Source organism: Tiliqua scincoides, chromosome 2 (genome assembly GCF_035046505.1).
Source record: "Tiliqua scincoides isolate rTilSci1 chromosome 2, rTilSci1.hap2, whole genome shotgun sequence".
NCBI classification, from domain to species: Eukaryota; Metazoa; Chordata; class Lepidosauria; order Squamata; family Scincidae; genus Tiliqua; species Tiliqua scincoides.
Window position 1 is genome coordinate 34,147,554 of NC_089822.1, and position 24,445 is coordinate 34,171,998.

Consider the following 24,445-nt stretch of genomic DNA (forward strand, 5'->3'; position numbering starts at 1 on the left):
TTCCATAGTACTGAAGAGAACTGAGTAGTGTTGCAGATCTCCATGTGAACATCAGGGAAGCTATAAAACTTGGTATTAAGTGAACAAACCACAGAATCGCTAATGTGAGTCAGGATACAATCCTATGCACCCATTTCTGGAAGTAAATCTCATTTAACACAATGGGACTTCTGTATAGAAATGCATAGGATTGAGCTGTTAGTTCATAACTCTAACTGAGCAAATATAACAGAATTCTAGTTATGCTTAGAATTCTGCTATGAAGTAGAGGAATGTGTATATTGGCCTGGACTTGCTTATGAAAAAATGAGATGTTGGTACAACCAAATGATTCAGTACACTGTGTGAATTTACAAAAAATTGCTCTTAAAAAACTAATGAGACTAGATAAAGAGTTGCCAAAGCTGCATGATGATTTAAATGAATTAAAGCATTCATCTGTTTTGGTAACATTTTTTCTACATTAACTCTTACCTAAGTGGTATTTAATGTTAAACATTGTGTATCAAATTCCATATACAGGCAGACCCCCATATCCACGGGGGTTATGTCCCCCCACCTGGGGATAGAGTAATTGGAAGTTTGTCGGACGCCTGTACAAATAGCAGCCCCCATGCACAAATTACTGTACCTTTTGTTTTATGTAGAAGCGCTTGCAGCATGAGTATTTCTTGTTTAACTATCTTCCTTAACTGAAGAGCCAAACATGCATGCCACTAGCCTTCACTCTACAGAGAGACTAACAGGAAGCAGGAACTCCTGCATCCTATTAGTTGCCGTCTAGTGTACAGGCTGGTTACTTGCAAGTGCAGCTCTTCAGTTAAAGATGGTTAAACAAGAAACACTCATGCTGCAAGTGCTTTACTTAAACAAAAGTATAGTAATGGGCATGCGCCGAACTAGATCGGCAGATAACTGAAGGGCCTGCCTGTAGAAAGCATTTATGCTGTTCTTTTAAAACAGTAATCAGGGAGCAGGTTTAATGATTAAGATATTTAAATGACTAAGATAAGGGTATGTGAAATATTTATTGGCTAATGTTTGTAACATGAAACAAATAAAGGAAAACAAAATGAAAAATTACAATAACTAATTGGTTCCCTCATTAAGCTCACGATATAATTCCATAGCCTCACTACAAATGACATATTGGCATACAAACTGTAACATCTGGATGACTTTTAATCAATTGATATTGGTATTTCTGATACACAGTTCTCAGTTATCATTCATAAGGATGTGAAAGGACCTAGTTTGATCTTCACAATGGCCCTTAATCTATGCCACAATATAGTTGTGACTAAACTCCATGGAAAAAATCAGCTGTAACTAATTTAGATGTAACTGTTGCTTTAGATGAAATTTTATGTTGTTTCACATCACACACCAATACATAGCATGGTGCTACAGGAATAAGCCTTGACCTCATGTACCTCTTAATTTGCTTCTCCCTGTTTTATGGCAAACCATGGTTTGTAGTTAAATCTGCAAGTGCTTTCCTTTCAAACAATCAGGGCAACAGCACACCATAGTTTAGCAGTTTGGCTGCAATCTGCAATGGCCAAGAATGGCTTGCAACAAACCAGGAAGTTATGTATTAAGTAAACTCAGTGAGGAGGGAGGGGGCATGCATGAGCATAGAGTTTGTTCTCTAGTGACAAACCAGTTTGGCATTATGTGTGAATGGACTCTTAGTGACTATCTATAGCTGAATTGAGACCAGTGTATTTAAAATTAGAGTAAAAAATTTTTTGCTTTTAAAAAGTTCAACTTTGGAAATGCTGTGTTCCTTACAGATATTAAGAACTACAGCTGTGCACCACTTGACAGGGATCGGGGCCATGATCTCTGTCGTCAAGCAGCACACTTGATGCAATGCGGACCCTCCGCAGGAAAGCAGAGCTCCCCTCGCATTCGGAGGGTAGGAGTGTGCACCCCCCCGACAACCACATGACTACATGTGGTCATTGCATATGCAATCCCAGCATAACCTGGTACACAGGGGCACACACTTGTACATAGTTGGTCTTATTAAGTTGGTATACCAACTTGGATACCAACTCTGCTGGTTCCATGGCTTTCATCAGGACTCAGAGCATGGATATAAGAGTGTTGGGGATATGCCAAAAATCAGGTGGGGATAGTGGCTATCAAACGATTCAGATGATCACCATGGAATAAACCAGGCAAAAATGAAAAGCTACCAAATATAAAATTGGCAACTGCAAACTCAGAAGCAAATTCTTGAAAGAAATATGGATTATGCTAGGTGCTCACTCCTACACATTCCCAGATAGAGGCTGAGACACATCATTATACTTGGCAGAAGTACTGGCAGAAGAATAATTGTAAATACATCATATTTCATGAACACTAAAAAATAACATAAAAGCGGAATGAGGACAAATACAGAGATCAACCTCAGACCATCCTTGTGCTAATTACAAGGCAACTATTTTAAATCCTTTTCAGCAGTTTAAACAGAGCCCACACAGAAAGATTCATTTTTTTACTTCTGCCATTCCATCTCCATTACTTATCACCTGATCTGGGTCAGACATTTAACTTTAGAAGACTTCACAAAATTATGTTCCAGATTAGAAAAATCAGTTCTATTTTCAAGATTCATCACAGTCCTCAAAGGAGTATACTAGCGCATATGTCACTGTGAGCATACCTAAGGAAATTTAGACATAGCTGATTGGGGGGGGAGGGGAAGGAAATTCCTAAAAAGGCAAAGGAATGAAAATATATAACAGAAAAACTGTTAACGAGTGTGACTTTTCAGGAGGGGTTTAGAGCAACATACAGAAGGAAACTACTATTCTGATCGCATATTTTATTTTAAAAACATACCCATGACTGATCAGTTCCTGCGCAAACATTTTCCATGTGTAGGCCACAGCGGGAATCAACTCCATCTACATTTCCATGGAAGAAAGCAATTGGTCCCCCACACGCCCCTTTCTTTCACGGGGGGGGGAACTTATTTAGTATTAAGGCAAAATACATGACTGTAAGACATACCATACGCATGGATATTTAGTGCACAAGAAAAACCAGTACTTGAAAATCAATCACCAGTTTTAATTTTATCCTCTATATTTCCACTGTCTAGAAGCCAACTTACTAGAAAATAAATAAAATACTACCACTACCCCAATACAAATTTGTAGAAAACTGTATGTTTAGATATAATGTGTACAGAATTAGCTGTTACTCTGTGGCTTATTAGAAAAGTGTATATGCAAAAATAAGGTAGAGACAATTTCTCACATGGATAAAATGAGTAAATACAAATTTAGTTTATCACCTCTAACAGCCACATACCTTATCTGCAAAGTTGTAAGCACATGCAATTTTATATACCCAAACAGCATTCACATAGCTGTACAAAGCTAATTTAGGATTAAGCTGGAGTACTTGTGCTTAAATCTTTGCAGATAAATTTCCTATAAAACCAAAGTTAGTTAAAAGGAGAGCTTCTTTTCTTTTTCAAAGTCTGTGACAATGGGTGACCAACAAGCACTGCTACTTATATAATTACCCTTATAATGCAATTTCCGTAAGAGGCATACTGGAGAGATGAAACTCAATTTCCCAGTGACCTTAGACACGTATCAGTCATATAACATTCAATGTATATATTCACCAGGAAGAATAGGTAGGTCATGCAGATAAAGGAATTACTACCACTTGGGCAATATCAGAAAAAGCACCTGCTGTAAAATTGAAAGTGAAATACAAGTAAGTGGTATTTCTTTTCATGTGCTGTTACTCCCCACCCCCTGAAAAGGTAGGGGTTGTCACACTGTTATTCCCCCATGTATAGCACACTTTAAATTGCTCAGTCATTTTGGGCCTCAAGAGATGATACTGAAAGAATTTTAGCTCTAGTATTTCTTGAAAGATGACACACTGAAAGAATGTAGTCCCAATTATTTGTGCATCCTTAAAAAAAAATCAAATAAGTTTTGACAGAAGCACAGAATACTGGAACCATTACAGTGGGGGTGGAGATAAGGGAAAAATCAGAAATTGATAGGTGGGGTGAGTATCTGTGGTTGGGAAAAGAACTACTGCTTTCAATCCTCTTCCCCCAGCTCATCAAGTTGATGGGCCTTTAACATTACTTGTTAGAGATAAAGGAGGAGGGGATCAGAGGCAGAAACAATGGTGGATTGTTAGAAAAAAAGGTATACCTCAGCAATAAAATCTTAGCATTTTTATTAATTACTACAGCTATGGAAGATCATACTAAATTGTTTCTTTTCCCTAAAAGGCAGATAATCAAAACCTGCCACTTTTTATTGCTGAATGCTTCAGCAATCAAACCAGAGCCCAACAAAGTAATGTTGTATTTCTCTGCATAGATCATGAAGTTGAGATTAAACTCAGACTTCCCTTGAAAACAAATATTGAAGAATTTGCACTCCGATCCTCAACACATTAACTGGAAGTAATGTTTGACTGATGTCATTGGAGCTTACCACCACACAAGTATGTTTAGGATCGCAGTATTAGGCATCTGTGAAGAACTGGGGCAAATAACCCCTCTGTATTCTTTTCTCTGTATTTTTAAAGGCAAAGGACAAGTTTTACTTGCTTAATAAAATTAATGCATTTCTTCTGTTTCTCAAGATAATGTGGTTTGCAATTCACACGCTTACTGATATCAGACACAACTGTATGAAAGCCCTCTTATAAGCAGTTTTATTCCTATCCATGATGGCAGACATTGACAAAAACAAACTTATCTGAGATCTTCTTAAAAAAATAACTTACAAAGCAGTGATATACACAGCACAGAACAGTTCAGATGGGGAGAAGGAGGCAGTTCTTTTAATAGTTAAAATGTAAACGTGAAAAAAGATGGAATAAAAGTCCCTATTTCTTATTTCTACTTAAGATGTCATGTGATAATATTTTACAACGTCCTGCAGGTCTATATATGTATGTGTGCTTATCTATGTCTCTGTAACACACACATACATACACCTATCCCTACATATACATACACAGATAACTGTTTGCAGTTCAGTCTTGGGCAGCTCTGATATGCCACATATTGTTGCTGAAACCAGATCAGGACCCACTTTCTTCACGAAACTGGAAAGATGGTTGAAAAAAATGGTGGGTCCAACTGTGGCCGAGATCTTTTCTGTTAAACTGTACACAGGGATGAATAATTTTCTTCTTTAGTAGCTCTCTGGAGAGGGCAAACTCAGTGCAGCCTTCACGAAGAGACTTGGTAATGGATCACACACTCATTGTCATGCTGGGGGAATACTGAAAAATAGGAATCCATACTTTAGCAGCAACTCATTCACCAACAGTGCAATCCTAGTCAGACATAAGTCCCATTGTGTTCAATGGGGTTACTCCCAGGAATGTGTTACAGGATTGCAGCCCGAGCCACTAACAGTGAGCTTGAATGTAAACTTCTGTGACCTTAATTATAATCTCACGTGCTTGGGTGCAATTCTGTCTTTCTAATGACCTAAGATGTCATGGAACATGTAGATGATAATTTTCCTACACAATTTCAGGTGATATGTAAGCAGCCCCTGATTAGAAAATGCTTTGGTACCAAGGAATATATTGACAAAAAGCAAACCACATGGTGACCATTGCATGGAGAGATGAGTCCTTAATAAAAAAAAATACCTAGTTTAAGAACCTGCAGATTAGCATGCAAACTTTTCCCTGTGCCCAGGAACTGACAGGAATCAACGTTTCAGTTTCCTTGAGTCCTATAAGTGCAACCTGCTGAAAAGTAACTTAATGGGGAAATGGAGGTTTTGAGTCTAAAGACTTTCCACCCAAATTTTGTTTGCTTCTCTAATGACAGCAATCTAGAAAGTCTTGAAAATTTGAACTTATTCCAGAAAAAGTACCCTAGCTTTTGTTTAATATGTACAGGTATGCACCCATATCCACGGAAGTTGCGTTCCAGAACCCCCCATGGATAAGTGAAACTGCGGATATAGGTGAATACCTCCCTTCCACCCTCCAGAGCCAAGGAAAGCTCTGCTCCCCTTGCCTCCAGAAGGTTCTGAGCCCAACAGAGGCCGTGGACATCTGTTAGACTCAGACTAAGTCCTAGAGCTTTAAGAAAGTCTCCTCCAGTTTCATGGAGAAATTGGAAGTTACTTTCTTTTACCTCTAGGGCTCAGAGGACCCTCCGGAGGCAAGTAGAACTTCTCTCACCTTCAAAGGGACCCCCTGTAGATATGTAATCACAAAAGCTAGTCCTGTACACATAGTTTGCAATAGCAAGTTTGCTCAAGACCAGTGGAAATTGACAGTCCAATCCTATCCTCTCCTCCCCCCCAGGCCAATGCAGTCAGCCAGTGCAGTCCACACTGCATCCTATGCAGATTGCCTGTGCTGGAGGTCTCATCAGGGTAAGGGGTCATTTGATCCCTTGTCCCAGGGTAAGCCCCAGCATGGGCAATGGAGCAACCCCCAACCTGTGTGAACTCTGTATCTGGCACATGTTGCCCCTTGTCGGTAGATCAGGCTTGGGGAGGGAGATAGGATCCAGCATGCACAGTTGCCATCAATCCAACTCCTCCCTGTTATAGCCCTCTCCCACACTGCTTGACACAGAACCTACCAGGTCCAGCATGCACTTCATCTTCTGCTAGCAACCCCTAGGCCGTCACAAAGCACTTTACGGAACTTTCATGACAGCTTGCACTGGCACAACATTTACTGTGCTAGTTTTTCCTCTGTTCAGGATTGTGTTGCGAGACCCATAATTACATTGCTAAGTGAGTTAATAAATGAAATAATTTAATTGTTAATCCGTGTTAAAAGCCATGTCAAATCCTGTCATTTGAGGCAGAACTCAAACCCAGAACTTTTGAGGGGTGCATATCCTAATTCAGGTAGAGAGGTGTGTGTGTGTGTGTGTGTGTGTGTGCGCGCGCGCACATAAATGTCTCATAGTGATTCAGAGGAAAGCTTTCAGCATTTATTTATATTGGATATGTGTCCCATATTAAAAGATTTATGGTTGGAAGAAACAAGCTAAAGATGTAAGATCAAACTGTGAATAATAAATAACATAAATCTAATAATCTAATTCAAACACCATTACTATTGCATTTTAACTCTAACCCTCGGTCACCCAATGAGCTTCATGACTCACTAGGAATTTGAGCCTGGTTCTGATCCAATATTCTAATCTTTGTACCACACTGGCTCTCCTATGGCTCAACCTGCAAGTAGCCTCATAGCACAGAGACAGTCCTTAAAATAAGCCCAGTAAGAATAATTAGGTGACAAGATCAGACATCTTATAATTGTGAGAAAACCTTTCATCAAATCAAATTATAGTACACTTAAATTCAAGTTTCTTCCTTTTTTAAATTGATTTTGTTTTTTATGAAGTGCTAGTCATGTGAAACTGTATGCGAGAACAACCACAGCTGTTTGGAACAGACTTCGGATTTTACTTATGAGGCAATATCAGTTTTTGAATGATCATTCCTTGTATAGGTATGTTTGCCCCATCCACACACTATTAATTTGTTCAAGAGGCATGTATGTGTGACAGATTAAATAGTGACAAATCATTCTTGTAGTCATCTCACTATTTGAAGAAAACCTTGTTCTATGAAACTTTGTTACTTGACATGAATCAAAAGAACTACCCCCCGCCCCGATTTGAACCAAGCAGTAAAGATACAAGTAGGTCAAATTCACCTTGGGCACAAGCAGTGCACATTATTGCTTTCAATAGCCTTTAAGTCAACTTGGAGCAAAGCAAGCAGCTGACTTAGGGCTCAATCCTATCCTTTCCAGCTCTAGTATAGCCACAATGCAGCCGCATGATAAGAAAACATAGTTCCCATACCTGGAGAAGGCCCCAGGGACTGCAGCTCCACCAAAGGATGCTGCACACATTCCACTGGCAAAACTGCACCAGACCTGGAAAATTGAATAGGGTTGGGCCCTTAGTGAGAGCTACTGGTGGGTCAGCCAGAAAGAAATAAAAAATATTTCTATAGAATGGATTTGGATATCTAGTTTTTAAAAAATCAAGTACAAACATACTTGAAAAGAACATGAAAATATTTCTTTAGCATCATATTTGTGAGTGAACACTAGAGGGCATCTTTGTTTAGTGTGACCTAAGAAGATCATCTAGTAAACAGAAATAGTGAGCTCAGAGCTTGTTTGTTTGTTTTTTATTAATTATACTGTCAGGGCATTACTTTTCCTTTGTGGGCTAAAAGTTCTCTGCAAAAGTTTCTTCACTTTATAGTCAGGATACATTGAAGTGAACCAATCCTCACTCTGCTGTTTGAAAAGTTTGAGGCGAAAACTCGCACACTTTTTGCTTTGTCTAAAGGCTAAAGGGCTGAAAAGGAATGGAATGAATACACAAGGTAATGGAACAATCAGTGAAATCACACAAAACATGCAGAATAGTACAAAATGTGTGTAATAAACCTTCCCTCTTTTCACATGCTGCCTATGAATAAAATTGTTTAAGGCTTCCAGAGTTTCTAATGTATATCATACATGAACATTATGATTTTCCTCATTTACTACGGCATCAAGTACTCATGCAATAATCACCCATATTTTCCACTCAGGTGATGCCAGTACCTTGCCTATCACTTTCTACCATTTATTTTTCTTCACAGATAGGTGCACCCCATTTAAACTCCATATACATTTGCTCTGTAATCATTCTGTATTTAAGCTAAACTACATGAAGTTGCATGGAAAAAATGGTTAAGAGGCAATATTAAGCTGTTATACACTGTCATCATCTTGGCATTCTATCAATGAACTACAGAATGAGCTGCTTTTGACAATATACTTGTACTTTCTACATTTGCATGGGTAGAACCAGCAACAATATAAGAGTGCATGCTGTTTTTCATTTATGTTGACTTATAGTGCCCTGCCTTATGGATGTTATGAAATACTAGACATTGAGTAAGCCTGGTGATAGTAAACAAACTCTCCTAAATGCTTTTAGTATTTAGTAGAAAGTTAACACTCATTCTGCCAGCTAAGTGGGAATTCAACAGTATTTATGCACGTCAGTCAGAAAAAATTAGGCCTGAAAGTTAAAAATGTGCAATGGAGAACATAGTCAAAGCTATTAAGTAGCAACCAAAAATTAAAACACAGTACTTACACTTTCACTCTGAAAGGGGTTTAGAAAGTTTCCACCCATTTCACCATCATCTCGAGGGGTCCCAGGCTGATTGCTCATGCTCATATTACTGGGCGAGTTCTATATTTTTTAAAAATGAGAGCTAATTATGTAGACAAAGTCATTGGTAAGTACTTCAGAAGAACTTGACACAAATATAGGAATCTAAGGATGAAAATATAAGTTAACAAGTATCTCAACACAGCACTTTTGCCTTAGACAAGCAAGAGTGATCCAAATCCAGAAATAGGTTTCCAAGCATGGATTATCATAAATTCCCATACATGCACAAAGGAATACTGGTGGTGGAACTGGGGGGATTGCAAGTGTTATAACTCCTGGTAATGCTGATCACCTAACTGATGGAATGGATGGACACCTTTGTCTTTAAAACGAGATAAACAGTGCTGCTGGAACGGACACCCCCAATAAACTAATGATTTCTGCATTAAGAAATGAATATTGAAATGGGAGTAGCACATAGACCACTGAACTAAAAAACTCCTTTAGCTAACAATCAAGGGCAAGAAGACTCCCTTGCTTGATGGCAGGATCAACTTATATAAAAAAACAGAACTGAGGGTAATAACTGGCATGGGAAACTAGGGCAAAAAAGAGGCAGTTTTCCACTTGCCTGCTTTATAGTTCACCACCCACATTGTCACCTTCAAGGTTAGTCTCAGCATCATTTGCACTGTATCTCACCAGCTCCAAGCTGATAGTAGCAGTACAATATCTAGCTTCTCCCTGTGTAGACAGACTATAATGGGAGTCATTGGTGAAAACAATGTGGCTCCTCTATGCCCTGTCATGGAGAACTTCCTTGAGCCTAATTTCAAAAGTAATTTTTGAGATGGCACATTGGTAGCAGTAGATAAGTTTGTAATAGAAAAAGACAAAAACAAAATAAAAACTTTTTAGAAAATCCACTGAATGCAGTGCGTCCTTAGACATTGTGGCCCCCATTGTGCAAATCATTAAAATAACTGAATAACTGAAACCGTGGATACTGGATCCATGGATATGGGGGGCCCCTGTATTTCATTTTATTCTCCAATAAATGATAATTCTGCTCATACCCTTTAATCCCTTAAGTGAATAGTCCATTATAACGGCTTACTGTATTTTAAAAAAGCATTTAACCATCTCAACAAACGTACTTTGAGAAAAATGAAATTCATACTTACTTTGGAGATACTGTCCATGTCTCCTGAACCTTGAAGGAAAATGAATACTTAGGCTAGTTTTTACTATCATCAGTTATAACTTCAGCATTTTCCAAACTTGAACAATTACACCATAATTATGAGCTCACACTTACAAATTTCACTCTCTGTAAAAATAGTGCACTTTAAATGCACTATGACCAGAGTCTTCTCTAAGGATAGAAATGTTACAAATAAACACATGCCAAACAATAGCAAGCTCCAGTATGCTCTAACCATCAATTCCCCAAAACAGTTTTCTCCCTGTTTATAGGCACAAATTTTTTCTGTTGCATGAACAAGAAATTCTAGTCCATCCAGTCACAAAAAATTTGTTTTATATTATCCCAAAAAATTTATCTATTGCAGAGCAAGGATAAAGAGAAGGCAACCTGGTGAAATGCTATTCTTAATGATAGTGCTCAAATAACACAATTTCAAAACAGTCCTATTCAAATTGTTGGAGACTAAAATAAAAAAGAATTACTGTGATTTTAAATATAAAAGGCATAGTCAAAAGTATAACTAAATATATCCATGATTGAATGTGTAGGCTAACATATTAGGTAGAAAATGCATGTTCTTGAGCTGCAAGCTTCAAGTTCTTCCTGTTGCACTTAGGCTGCAATCCTATACATACTTACCCATGAGTAAGCCCCACTGAACACAGTGAGACTGAGTAAACATGCATAGGATTGTGCTGTTAATTTTATTACCAACACTCTCATCTGCACTGCTGCTTCTGCCTGCAGCACCGATGCCAGTATCCCTCTTATGCTGGTATATGTTTTGTGATGTAGTGCCAGCATGTGCCTTCTTAAGCTGTCAAGTTCCCATTCAGACTGCTGAAGTTCTGATGAAGACCTTCTGAGATGGATTAAGTGACAATTCATACATTTCATTCAAGGCCATAGACTTGACTTCAAATACTTCTGTGAACTTTTAACTCCCTAACCCAACCAATATTTGTTATGATTTCGTTGTACATTGTATATATATAATCCAAGTTTTCTTTCTTCATTATCCCCAATTCTTAACTTCTGTATTTTTTTCAACATAACAGCACGTATCTTCTTGAGAATCTGATTGCAGCAAATGCAGAAGTGGTGAAAGCAGATAACATTTATTCGTTGTTTGTCTCTCAAGCCCTTGTTTGTCTCTCTGGTTGGCAACCTTCAGTCTCAAAAGACTATGGTATAAGCCTACAGCACCCGGTATTCCCAGGTGGTCTCCCATCCAAGTACTAACCAGGCCTGACCCTGCATAGCTTCCAAGATCAGACAAGATTGGGCATGTGCAGGGTAATCTGGCTCGAGAAATCTAGTTTAAATTTCTTAAATTTCTTAAGAGCACAATCCTATCCTTCCCCCTCCTGCTGGTACAGCTGTGCCCTAATGGGCACAATGTATCTAGTGTGTGTGTGGGGGGGGGAGGGCAGATTGGGAGGCTTCAGAGCCAAAAGGGAATTTAAACCCCCCTTACACCCTGTCAGCCTCCTGACTCTCAATAGATCTTCTCAGACCTGCCCGAGGAGGGTGGCAGGGAGAGAAAGGGGATGGAGAGGTTGCTGAAAAGGAGGACTGGATCTGGTGCGTCCCATTGCTACTGGATCTATGCCCTCCTACAGCCTCCCTGCCTTTTCACACTCCTTTCCCTATGCCATTTCACCCCCTCCCCACTACTGCCTTGCCTGCTGTGGTGGGTGGCTGGTCATCTACTAGTGAACTGGAGCGCAGCTGCGTTAGCAGAGTGACAGCACTCCCAAAATGACGGCCGACAGTGCACTCCACACATTGCTGGTGGCCATTTTGCAACAGTGGAAGTGCCTTCCACTGTCATAAAAAGCTCCACAAACCAGTCCAGTCCTCGATAGAACTGGGCTGTAACTCTCCTGGATGCAGAAGAAAACTTGAACATGTGATGAGGCCTTTCCAAATTGAATAAGTTCTCCAGTCAGGCTAAATAATCAAAATGTATTATCCTTACCTAATGATCCATTCATATGATGTGAATCCATTCCACCTAATCCACCCATAGGACCATCAGACCCTGGTCCCATTGGAAACTATAAAAAGTAAAAATGCATCATTCTATCAACATGCTGATATGTAATTTGCTGTGAGGAAGAAAATATGGCAGAGAATAAGCAGGACTGGAGAATTTCTTAGACTGAAAAAAATAGGAACAACAATTTCATATCAGAATAGTATCAAATAGCAACAAAAATTCTTCTTTCAGGAAATGGCCTAAACAACTGCTTTCACATATGACATATTTTTGTGAATATCATTAGAACATCATTAGAACATCATTTCATTAGAACATAGCCCTTGTTGAAATCAGCAGCTCGGTACATAATTAAAGGTCTTCCACATGAAGATGAAAGGGAAATATACCAAAGCAATTTTCTCTTTTGGTTCCTGGGTACAAATACAAAATTTAAATGAATTTATTTTATTTCTGATATTTACATTAGGTCTGTTGGCTCCAGGAGGTACTGCATTCATTAAAGTGTACATGTTGTCTCCAGAATTGGTTGAATCTGAAACAAATATTTTTAGAAGATTAAGCACTTTCTATGAAAAATGGTCAATGAACTGTCATGCACAGAGAATGACAGTAACACAACTGATTTCATTCTACAACAACTTAAAAACCAACTTTATGCATTGTTATTAACATCCAATAAACCAACTGCTAGATATTTCCCTTAGGAGCTGCTCATGGCTAGGCTACGGCCAAGAAACCGTCTGTTTTGAAATTTTGTGCAAGTGTTCTCAAAACAAGATGGGATAAAATCTAGCACAGACATGGAAGCAGTTTCCTTCATTAACATGCAAAAGTAATATATAAAGTTTTTTTTCTTTTAAGTTAATTACAATTCACACATTACAAATTGGGAACTGAAGCAGAGTGATTTGCACAAGGCCCCCAACTGAAAGACAGACTGGCATCTGCCTTACCACTTCCCTCCACTCTACTGTTCTATGTTTTGAAACAAAGGTGCTTTAAAACATCATCTTAAAGGAGGAGTTCATTATGGAAGTAAAATGTATTCTTTTAATTTTCTTTTCTCAGTATATACTCCTTGCTTTTTTGTGCCTTTCCATTTCTGTATTTCTATGTTCCATAAATGATGTATCAACATTTTTCTTTTAATGAAGTTTTAAAAACAAGTTATTGTTGCATATTCTTTTTATATTAGCTGGTTAAAATTAGGTACCTGCTGGACTAGGCATGATGGGTGTTCCTGGTGGCCCTCCACTTCCTGGTGGTCCCTAAAAAACACAAAACAATTTAATTAATGGAAATAGAAAAAATGTGACAGGAAAGGTCATCTGAGGCAAATGGCAGGAGCTCACTTCTGACCACTTGAAACAAAATGCAATAGTCCCAATAGTAAGACAATAACTTGTTCTCCAGTGCATTTCTTTCACATGCTACATGTACATCTTGAAATCAAAATTGAAATAGTGCATAGCTCAATGTACCTTTTCAATAGCAACATCCTTGATAAGTGTATTCAAGTACACAAGCAAATTAAGGTTTCCCATTGAGGTATGCTCTTGATACAATAGGTGGGGGAAACAGGGCAGGCAGGAGTTGTAGCAACAGGGTCACTGGGGTTCAAGTCCCAGGAGGGGGGCAGAATCAGTGGTGGGTCCCCAGTCACTTTCTTATTTCTTTCTTTATTTTAGGGTGGTCATTGCACAAAAATGGTTGAAGACCACTGGGCTAGATTACAACCATTAAATGGATTCACAATTCATTGGACACTGTACACAAGTGGCAACTATACACAAAGAATGCTCATCAATGGCTCCTCATCAACCAGAAAGTCAGTTCTGAGTGGGTATTCCAGGGCTCTGCCTTCAACTTAGTTCTCATCAACATTGTTATCAATAGCTTAGATCGAGGTGCCCAAACCCAGGCCCAGGGACCATTTACAGCCCCCTGGGACCCCCAATTTGGCCCGCAGGGAGTCCACGGTCTTCAATGAGCCTCTGGTCCTCCTAAGACCTTGACACAATTGCTCTCAGTATGAGGGTGACTGTTCGACCTGTTGCATGAGCTGCAGGCTGAGGGCTCCCTCCACTGCTTGCTGTTTCATGTCTGTGATGCTGCAGCAGCAATGAAGGAAAGGCCAGACTTGCTTTGTATAAGGCCTTTTACAGGCCTTAAGCTATTGCAAGATGTTCATTCATTCATATAAGTTCAATCTCCAATATATTCATTTATGTAAATTTATTCAAATTTTAAATGTAAATTCTTTTTTCCTGGCCCCCGACACAGTGTCAGAGAAATAATGTGGCCCTCCAGCCAAAACGTTTGGACACCCTGGCTTAGTTCAGTGGTTCCCAAACTGTGCATCAGGACCCACCAGTGAGTCGCGAGCCAATTTTTGGTGGATCATGAAAAGTTTTTGAAACTTTTTTTTTTTTTAGTTTGCAAGCATCCTTGCTTGGATTGCAAAAAAAAAAAAATCATTAGCTGGAATGCTAATATGTGGTATGTGGTGATCAACATACCACCTCCAAATTAAAATGTCAAATTTTCCAATTTTCTTTAGTAATTGGCATGGCATGTATCATGTGTGAACCCAGCTTCAGTCTTTTGCCTGGCCTGGGAATCCCTAACTGCACATCTTGCTCTCTAGTTCAACCTTCTGTGTACCCTGGAATAACTGTAAAGTTTTGGGGGAACAGTCCTTGAACTCCATTTCTAGCAAGTATCTACACACACAATATATGTAAGGTCTCTAGCAGCCTTGGGAGCACAGAACCCTTATTATTATTAAGTAATAATTAATTATTAATAATTTCCTTCTATAACTTTATTTGTCTAGTGGGTTGTGACAGATTGTCATTTTAAAAAGTGGGTCCTGGTGCTAAAAAGTTTGGAAAGCACTGGCTTAAATGAAGGGATGAAAGGAATCTTTATCAAATTTGCAGGTAACACAAAACTGAAAGGAATAGCTAACACTATAGAAGAAAGTAGAAGCATTCAGGATACAACGGAATACTCAGAGGAAACTAACAAAATGCAGTTAGAGGGCAGGTCCTCTCATGGATTAGGAAATGGTTGAGGACCAGGAAACAGAGAGTTGGTGTCAACGGTGGAGTGAGGTGAAAAACGGTGATCCCCAAGGATCTGTCCTGGGACCGGTGCTCTTCAACCTCTTTATAAATGACCTGGAGACAGGGTTAAGAAGCAAGGTGGCTAAGTTTGCGGATAACACCAAACTTTTCCAAGTGGTGAAGACCAGAAGAGATTGTGAAGAGCTCCAGAAGAATCTATCCAAACTGGGAGAATCAGCAGCAAAATGGCAGATGCATTTCAATGTAAGTAAGTGTAAAGCCATGCACGTTGGGGCAAAAAATCAAAACTTCACATATAGGCTAATGATTTCTGAGCTGCCTGTGACAGATCAGAAGAGAGATTTTAGGGTGGTGGTGGACAGCTCGATGAAAGTGTCAACCCAATAAGAACATAAGAACAGCCCCACTGGATCAGGCCATAGGCCCATCTAGTCCAGCTTCCTGTATCTCACAGCGGCCCACCAAATGCCCCAGGGAGCACACCAGATAACAAGAGACCTCATCCTGGTGCCCTCCCCTACATCTGGCATTCTGACTTAACCCATTTCCAAAATCAGGAGGTTGCGCATACACATCATGGCTTGTACCCCATAATGGATTTTTCCTCCAGAAACTTGTCCAATCCCCTTTTAAAGGCGTCTAGGCTAGACGCCAGCACCACATCCTGTGGCAAGGAGTTCCACAGACTGACCACACGCTGAGTAAAGAAATATTTTCTTTTGTCTGTCCTAACCCGCCCAACACTCAATTTTAGTGGATGTCCCCTGGTTCTGGTATTATGTGAGAGTGTAAAGAGCATCTCCCTATCCAGTCTGTCCATCCCCTGCATAATTTTGTATGTCTCAATCATGTCCCCCCTCAAGCGTCTCTTTTCTAGGCTGAAGAGGCCCAAACGCCGTAGCCTTTCCTCATAAGGAAGGTGCCCCAGCCCCGTAATCATCTTAGTCGCTCTCTTTTGCACCTTTTCCATTTCCACTATGTCTTTTTTGAGATGTGGTGACCAGAACTGGACACAATACTCCAGGTGTGGCCTTACCATAGATTTGTACAACGGCATTATAATACTAGCCGTTTTGTTCTCATGTGTGTGGTGGCAGAGAAGAAGGCTAATTATATGCTTGGAATTATATGCTTGGAATCATTCATAAGGTATAGAGAATAAAATGGCTAATATTATAATGCCGTTGTACAAATCAATGATAAGGCCACACCTGGAGTATTGTGTCCAGTTCTGGTCACCACATCTCAAAAAGGATATTGTGAAAATGGAAAAGGTGCAAAAAAAGAGCAACTGACCTAGGCTTGGGTGGGCACAAGTCCCTTGCGCCAGCCCAGAAGGGTCACAAACGTGCTATAAGGCATGCTTGCACCTTCTCAGGAGGAAGCTGCATCGGCACACGGAAATGCGCTTACACACGGAGGCTGAATCCAGCCTCCGTGGCGGCTCCCTCACCAAGTCTTGCGTCGGCCTGACTGGGCCAACACAAGCAGCAAAAGTAGGTGGGGGGAGGCGTGAGGGAGGCGTTCCTGGGCGGGGGGAGGGCAGGGGGGTAGTGGGAGACGGGGCTGGGATCCATCAGTTATGCCAGATCCAAACCCCCGTTTCCGGGGAGAATGGAGCGGCTTGAAGCCACTCCGCTCTCCTTGAACTTGCACCACCTCAAGAGGTGGCGCAAGTCCGAGGAGACCCATAGGCGCCAGTGGCCCTTACCAGAGGTAAGGGGAAATGTTTCCCTCTGCCTCTGCCTGAGCCGCAGATGGCCACAATCCTGCGCTGGATATAGTGCAAGCCTCTTGGCTTGACTGTCCCAGTGCAGGATAGGATTGCACCCTAAAATGATTACTGGGCTGGGGCACCTCTCTTATGAGGAAAGACTACAGCATTGGGACTCTTCAATCTAGAAAAAAGACCACTGGGGGGGGGAACGGGACATGATTGAGACATACAAAATTATGCAGGGGATGGACAGAGAAATGCTCTTTTCTCTCTCACATAACACCAGAACCAGGGGACATCTACTAAAATTGAGTGCTGGGAGAGTTAGGACAGACAAAAGAAAGTATTTCTTTACTCAGTGTGTAATGAGTCCACGAAACTCCTTGCCACAGGATGTGGTGATGGCATCTGGCCTAGATGCCTTGAAAAGGGAATTGGACAAATTTCTGGAGGAAAAGTCCATCAACAAGCCATGATATGTATGTGCAACATCTTGATTTTAGAAGTGGGTTACGTCAGAATGCCAGATGCAAGAGATAGCACCAAGATGCGGGTCTCTTGTTGTCTTGTGTGCTTCCTGGGGCATTTGGTGGGCCACTGTGAGATACAAGAAGCTGAACTAGATGGACCTATGACCTGATCCAGGAGGGCTGCTCTTATGTTCTTAAGTTCAACAGAGAGAAATGCAAGGTTCTGCACTTAGGCAATAAATAAAAAAATCAAAATGTGCAGCTATAGAATGGGCACTACGTGGCATAGCAATACAATGTAAAAGGGATTTTGGTCTTGAAATGGATCACAAGCTGAATATGAGAAAGCAATGCAAGGTAGCTGCAAAGAAGGCTAAAACAATTTCAGGTTGCTATAATAGAATCATAGCTTCAAAGCTGGGTGAAGAAGCAGTTTGGTTTTATTCTGCACTGGTCAGATCTCATCTAGTGTACTGTGTCCAATTCTGGGTACCACATTTTAAGAATGCAGCCAAACTGGAACAAGTTCAGAGAAGGGTAACAAAGATGGTCAGGGGCCCAAAAAATAAGTCTTTTGAGAAACAGTTGTGAGAATTTAGTATACCAGTGAATGCCTTATAAGGCATTAAAAACATGACTTGAAGTCACATGTTTTGAGCTATACAGCTCAGTCCGAACCTGGCAGAGGTCAAGGACGGATGTCCTCAGCCTCTGCTGAACTCAGACTCCCCTTTGGTGGCACATGCAGGAGTGCACACACTGGGGCCCAGACCCAATCCACAGATAACTGAATCTGCATATATGGGATCCGAGGATATGGGGGCCCTCATGTATTTCGTCTGGAGAAGTGAAGGCTGAGGAGGTAACATGAGAGCACTCTTCAAACATCTGAAGGGCTGTCACAGAAGAAGTCAAAGATTTGTTCTTTGCTGCACCAAAGAGCAGAACCAGATCTAATGGGCTTTGTCACAGGGTGGGGCAAGTGCCTTTCCCCTTAAGATGGATTAAGTTGGTTGTTGGTTACCCAGGTGTAGTGTATTAGTAATTTAGAGAATAAAACCTGGGGGTGCCTGAAAAGATCAGTCAGAGACAGCAGGAGGAAGGGAGCTGGGGGTTATCAGCTTTTATACTGAAGGAAATGCTGAGAGACCTGTAAGATAGTAATTTTAGCCTCTTAGTTTATGATCTTTTCTTGTTTTTAAGCTACTGTAATTCATGTAGATATGTTTCTTGGAGCAATTGAAGCTCCCTTAAAGCTATAATAAAAATCTTTTACATGAAAATTGAATGCAATAATTGACCAAGGAAATGTATGTTAATAGGACCTGGGGCTTGGAGTAAGCAAAACAGAAAACATTGCCCTTGGGGGTTTGTGGAGGATGGTGTAGGTGGAGGAGGGTTAAATCCTGGTTGACTTGGGAATCTCCCCTGGTCCTTCCCTATCCCAAGGGTGATGTTTGTGACAGGCTTCAGCTGCAGGAAGGGAGATTTCTGATTGGATGTCAAGAAGAAATTCTTAACAGTAAGAACAGTTTGACAGTGGAAGCAGTTACTGACAGAAGTGGTAAGAAGTGGAAGCAGTTACTGACAGAAGTTCTGCCTCACTGGAGGTCTTTAAGCAGAGGTTTGACAGGCACCTTTGAGAGATGGTCTAGAAAGGATTTTCCTGCTGCTAGCAGGGGGTTGGACTAAATGGCCTTGAGGGTACCTTCCAACTCTGATTTTATTGCTTATATAATTAACACAATTATATTATGTGTCTGATCCTTACTTCTGTTTTAGATATACAGAAGTATAAATGATTAATATATAAAGGATTAATATTAACCAAATCTCTTTAAATCTCTCAAACACACTTTTCCTTTCTCTCCTTTGTAGTTGTCAGTATTTTTGTGCAGTTAATGTGCTAACCAACAGAATAAACTGATTAATAAGCAAGTTATTACTTTTAAATAAATACTTCTAATTATTTTAGCCCCAATCACCAAATTATTCAATAGAGTCACAGTCAATTCTGAGCTGCCCATCATGTGGGGCTGCAGCAGTGCCAAAAATGGCTGCTGCTGCATCCAGCATGCTCTTTAGACCAATTCCCCTGGGCAAACCGAGTAGCCTCACAATGGGGCTACTCAATTCTACACAACCCAAAAGTTGGCGTAGAACAGGGGTGGGAAAACTTTCAACTTTAGGGATCCTGGACATTTAGGAGAGAGAATTTCAGCAGATGCAGTTTGTCATCTGTGAGATTACAGGCTGCACCTGCTGAAATTTCTTCTTCTAATTGTTAAAGGCCCAGAAACCCTAAAATTGAAAGTTTGCCCACCCCTGGAGTAAAATGAAGAGCCTCCGTATCAGGCAGACAGCCCAACACGGAGGCTCGGGATCTGGTGAAGCAAAGCTCCACAGGCCCCACCTCCCTCCCACACCTACCTCTCCACTGGTTAGTGGTCCATGTGACCGCAGAGCGCCAGCACTAGCCCAGCGCTGGCCAGCACTGGCCCAGTACTCCAGCAGCACTAGGGCCTGCAAACGTGCCTTATGGCATGTTTGTAACAATGCACACTGGCGGTAAGCCGGCGCACACTCATTAGGATTGGGCCCTAGTCATCTGTTTTCTTATCACATTTGCAGCTATATCAAAATTCTAGAAGTGATATCAAAACTTGACTTCACATTGCTTTTATCTGAAGAGTACTTTGATAAAACAAGGCCAGCAGTTCAATGTAAACTACTATGTGAATTACGACTGTTGAAAAGCCACATATAAAAGTTCATAATACATTTTCCATAGTAAAATTGTATGTTCTATCTTACTACAAATAACCATTCAAATTTGATCAGCAAATAAAAGAGGAGAGTTCCAGTCCTGTCTTCAAGGCTATTCCCTTATGACTCCAGTATTTCCCCTTCAAATGAGGCAAGTGCCTCAAGCTGGGCAAGAAGTGTAGCTAAACCTGTTTCTCCCAGTTTGCCTCTCCCCCTGTGCCACCAGCCAAACATGATCTCAGGCCCTGAAGGAAAGTTATGGAATGCTTTTGCCTCTCCAGCCTAGAACTGTATCCAGGTTAAAGAAAAAGGCAATGCTTCTTCATGCAACCTTTGCTTATTTCTCTTCCAAATCTAACTTCTTAGGTGAAAAGCATTAAAAAATATTCTTCCTTTCAGAGTCCAGGAGCTGCCTGCAGAATGGAGAGAAAATGCTTTGCATGAAACTTCTATCTGTGGTGGCCAGACCCCCACAATGACCATAATTCAATATTCTCCCCACTACTACTATGCAGACACATACTGATTAAATGAAGAGTAGGATTAGCAAAGACAGCGGATATTAGACATATATCCAAGTAAGATAAGGCCACTAAAACTGTTCCAAGAGAGACATGGATGAGTTTCTGCCATGGGATTAATAATCTTGTTGAATAACAGATTGAAACGTTTCAATCAAAACACAGAGATCTAACTTCGTTTAATAGAGCAATTCTTCCTCCAATTGCATTGGGAATTCCACCAGCAGAGTACTTGAAATCAGACTTTACAGTCCCACTCAGTTAGGAAAATAAACATTATGGGAAAATAACACAAGAGGAGAAGTGTGATAAACTAGTTCTCAGGTAATTAACAACAGCAACCAAATAAAATATCCCACAAAATTTTTTTTCTAATGATGCTGTTAGATGTTTTTTGGACTCTTCAAATGAAATTTCTAAAATTCAGGCCTTTTGTTGAGACCTTTGAAAGAGCTGACTTTACTTCTTTATTACTGACAACTATGCATTGTACCACTTCAAGAACATATGTTGAAGTAAAACATAGCACTCAGGGCAATTTTGGCCAGACAGTTAACTGTTCTACTAATGAACATCAACATATGTACTACACGTATATTGTAGACACAATGATACCAAACAGATCAGATGTTCACTTCTCAACCAATACACAAGGGTTTTTCCTTAACATCTGGACAACCATTTCTTACCCTAAATAAAATACAATGACTATGCTAATGAATAAACACACATATGCACAAGAGCACACACACATACTCACTACATAATTCCCTGGTGACGCAGATGAGTATGGTATCTAAAAGACAAAAGAAAACAAAACTAAACTATTTTTCCCCCTTTTAGATAGGGGAAAGAGAACCCCTATCAATAATAACTACTTTTAAAAACTCAATTACTAGAAAGAAGCAACCAAGATCAATAAGCACCATTTTACTGTACTATCAACTGATTAAGGCTGCAATCCTATACACACTTTCCTGGGAGTAAGCCCCATTGAACACAATGGGGCTTACTTCTGAGTAGACATGCAGAATTGTGCTTAAATCACTAAGAAGATCTGAAGTTGAATATATCCATGTTTTTCATGTCAGCAATTATTGCTACAAGATATTTTGTAATTAAGAATGTTGTATACAATAATCAGTACAATCACGGATGGGGTAATAATAATAATAATAGAAAACATCTCTATTAGAGACAACACTATGTGAAATAAGGTACAGTACATGTATCCATTTAAGAGTATTTGTATGCCACCTTTCTAGAAATAATATCCAGTGTGGCTAACAAAATCAAAACAACCACCAAATATTTTTGGAAGTTAAAAGTAATAAATTTAAAATGGCATTAAAAGACAAGATAGTTGTACAATAAGGTAAAAAACATTGTATGGAAACCACATAATTGATACCACCAGAGATAACAGACAGTTAAACTGTTATACTGCCCCAAATCCTCTGAAATGGAATGGTCTTATCCAGTGTTTTTCAACATTAATCTTCTGCCATGACACTTCACATAGCACTCCACCGAAAGTAACTTGTGATGATATCACCACCAGTTACTTCTGGGTTGGGAGGCCAAATGCAACATGACAAACACCAGTAAGAGGCTCTGGGTGGATGAGAAGCATGCTCTGGAACTCTACCCACCGAGCCGAATCTCCTACTGCTGTTTGTTGTGTTGCATTCCTGGTCTCACTGCTGGGCGGCAGGTGAAACACTGGTCTTACCATCTACCAGAAAAACAAGACAAAACAAACCTTTTGGCAGGGCTGGAAGAAGTTGATTCCAGAGCCAGAACCAAACAATGAAAAAGCCCTTGAACAATCCCGAAGACAAGGGAATGCACACAGCATTCCTGTCTGATTATATTCCTGAACCATACTGACAAAAAACTGTCAAGTGAATGAAAAAAATCCTTTTTTGTAGTAGTTTACTTTTTAAAAGGAGCACTGCAACAACAGGACAATATCCAATACATTTTGATATAAACTTACAGAATTAGCATTTGTAGGGTTTGGCCAAGGTCTACCACCTCCTGGACCCCTAAAATATATACAAAAAGAATCATTTTATAACTTAAGTTGCTCTGGTTTATAACAACTATGCTATTTAATAATCAATATTAGTTGTGTAAATTCCTACCTGTCCACTCTCATTTATAATTGGTAGAAAACAAGGAAGGGAAAGATAAATTTATTCAAATACGGGAATAACAGCCAAATCTTAGTATAGTTCAGTTCAGCCAAGAGCCTATCCCAAATCTTTTGGATGATGATGTCTCACTGAATGTGATGAAGATGGTACATCAATGAAAGCTCATCATGAGACAGTAAACTGTCAGTCTCTCTAACACGCAACAAAATTGATGTTTCATTAGTATATGCTGCCTATTTCCCAAATATCTCCAGCACAATGGATTAAGTGAAAATGCTAGGAAAACATTCTTCCAGATTTTTATGAGGGAGCAGTTGATGCCCTAGACTGTAATAACCTTGATTGCTTCTTCAGGTGGTGTCTGAAACATAGATACCTGGTTTGGTGAAAAGTATTTCAAGAGAGACAGCAACTTCAAGAGTTGCAAAAAAAACAACTATGACCCCCCCCCCCAAAACCTTATGCAACTGAAGATTTATAGAGGAATGGGAGAGCTCTTTCTTCTTCAGTTGGTTTCATTTTTTTTTAAGCCACCAGCATTTCTGGTGGTAAAACATACTTATCTCAGGAGAAGTAGTGTTGCTGCAAGTAATGAGATGTCAATAATAACAAAGGCAAAAAATGGACTAAATATGCTAAGCTCCACACCTATGAACTGGTTCCATTCCAAAGATGTATCTCGAAGTTGCAATATATCTGTTGGAGTTGGTGCAACTCCGTCTGCTGTCCAGAGGGGGCAGGATGCTGTCCAGAAGGGGTCAAGCTATTGCCCAGTGAATCTGACCTTTCTACCTGTTCTCTCTGTGATCCTTGTGGGGTGTGGCCCGAACCCTTTATCCTTCCCTTCTCCTCTGAGCACTTCCTCTTGTCCTCTGACCACCGACCTGTTAAGATGGCGCACACCAGGGCTCTGATGCCCAGGCCATCTTGAGCACAAGGCATGCAGGGCGAGGCAGCTCTAGGGCCTTGTTATCTCTAAGTGTTAGCTGAACCTCTTATCCTAATCAGATGCTGCAAATATACACTCAATGGAACTGTAAGAAAAATAACTTCTTTTTGCAACTTTAACAAGGCATTGCCTCTTTGTCTTTTTTCATTGATTAGCAGTCAGTTGAGTGAGGGAGGTTCCCTGGGGTGATACCCCAAAAGGGGGGGGGTTCGCTGCTTAAGCTACTCTGCTTTCCCCCAAAGAGGAAACTATTTTTAATTTCCTCCAACAGTATCTAGCTTGAAACAGACAAATCTTGCCAACCCAGCACTACTGCATCTGCATAAAAGCACCACAACAGGCAGACTGTGTCTGAACAAGAACACAGCTGTCCATATG

General features: G+C 40.2%; 1 protein-coding gene and 1 pseudogene across 2 annotated transcripts in view; both read right to left on the bottom strand.

The window, feature by feature from the left end:
* Positions 1 to 2,822: 2,822 nt before the first annotated feature.
* SSBP2 (single stranded DNA binding protein 2) overlaps positions 2,823 to 24,445 on the bottom strand; it is a 166,507-nt gene continuing 144,884 nt past the window's right edge. For both annotated transcript variants that reach the window (XM_066614002.1, XM_066614001.1), the window contains exons 10-17: positions 22,959 to 23,007; positions 21,720 to 21,755; positions 13,610 to 13,664; positions 12,858 to 12,928; positions 12,373 to 12,451; positions 10,369 to 10,397; positions 9,164 to 9,262; positions 2,823 to 5,289 (exon numbers count right to left, since the gene is read on the bottom strand). In XM_066614002.1, the coding sequence (XP_066470099.1) occupies positions 5,260 to 5,289; positions 9,164 to 9,262; positions 10,369 to 10,397; positions 12,373 to 12,451; positions 12,858 to 12,928; positions 13,610 to 13,664; positions 21,720 to 21,755; positions 22,959 to 23,007 (448 nt within the window). In that variant the 3' untranslated portion in view covers positions 2,823 to 5,259. The remainder of the gene's footprint in view (positions 5,290 to 9,163; positions 9,263 to 10,368; positions 10,398 to 12,372; positions 12,452 to 12,857; positions 12,929 to 13,609; positions 13,665 to 21,719; positions 21,756 to 22,958; positions 23,008 to 24,445) is intronic.
* Positions 11,586 to 11,704, bottom strand: LOC136643295 (5S ribosomal RNA; annotated as a pseudogene).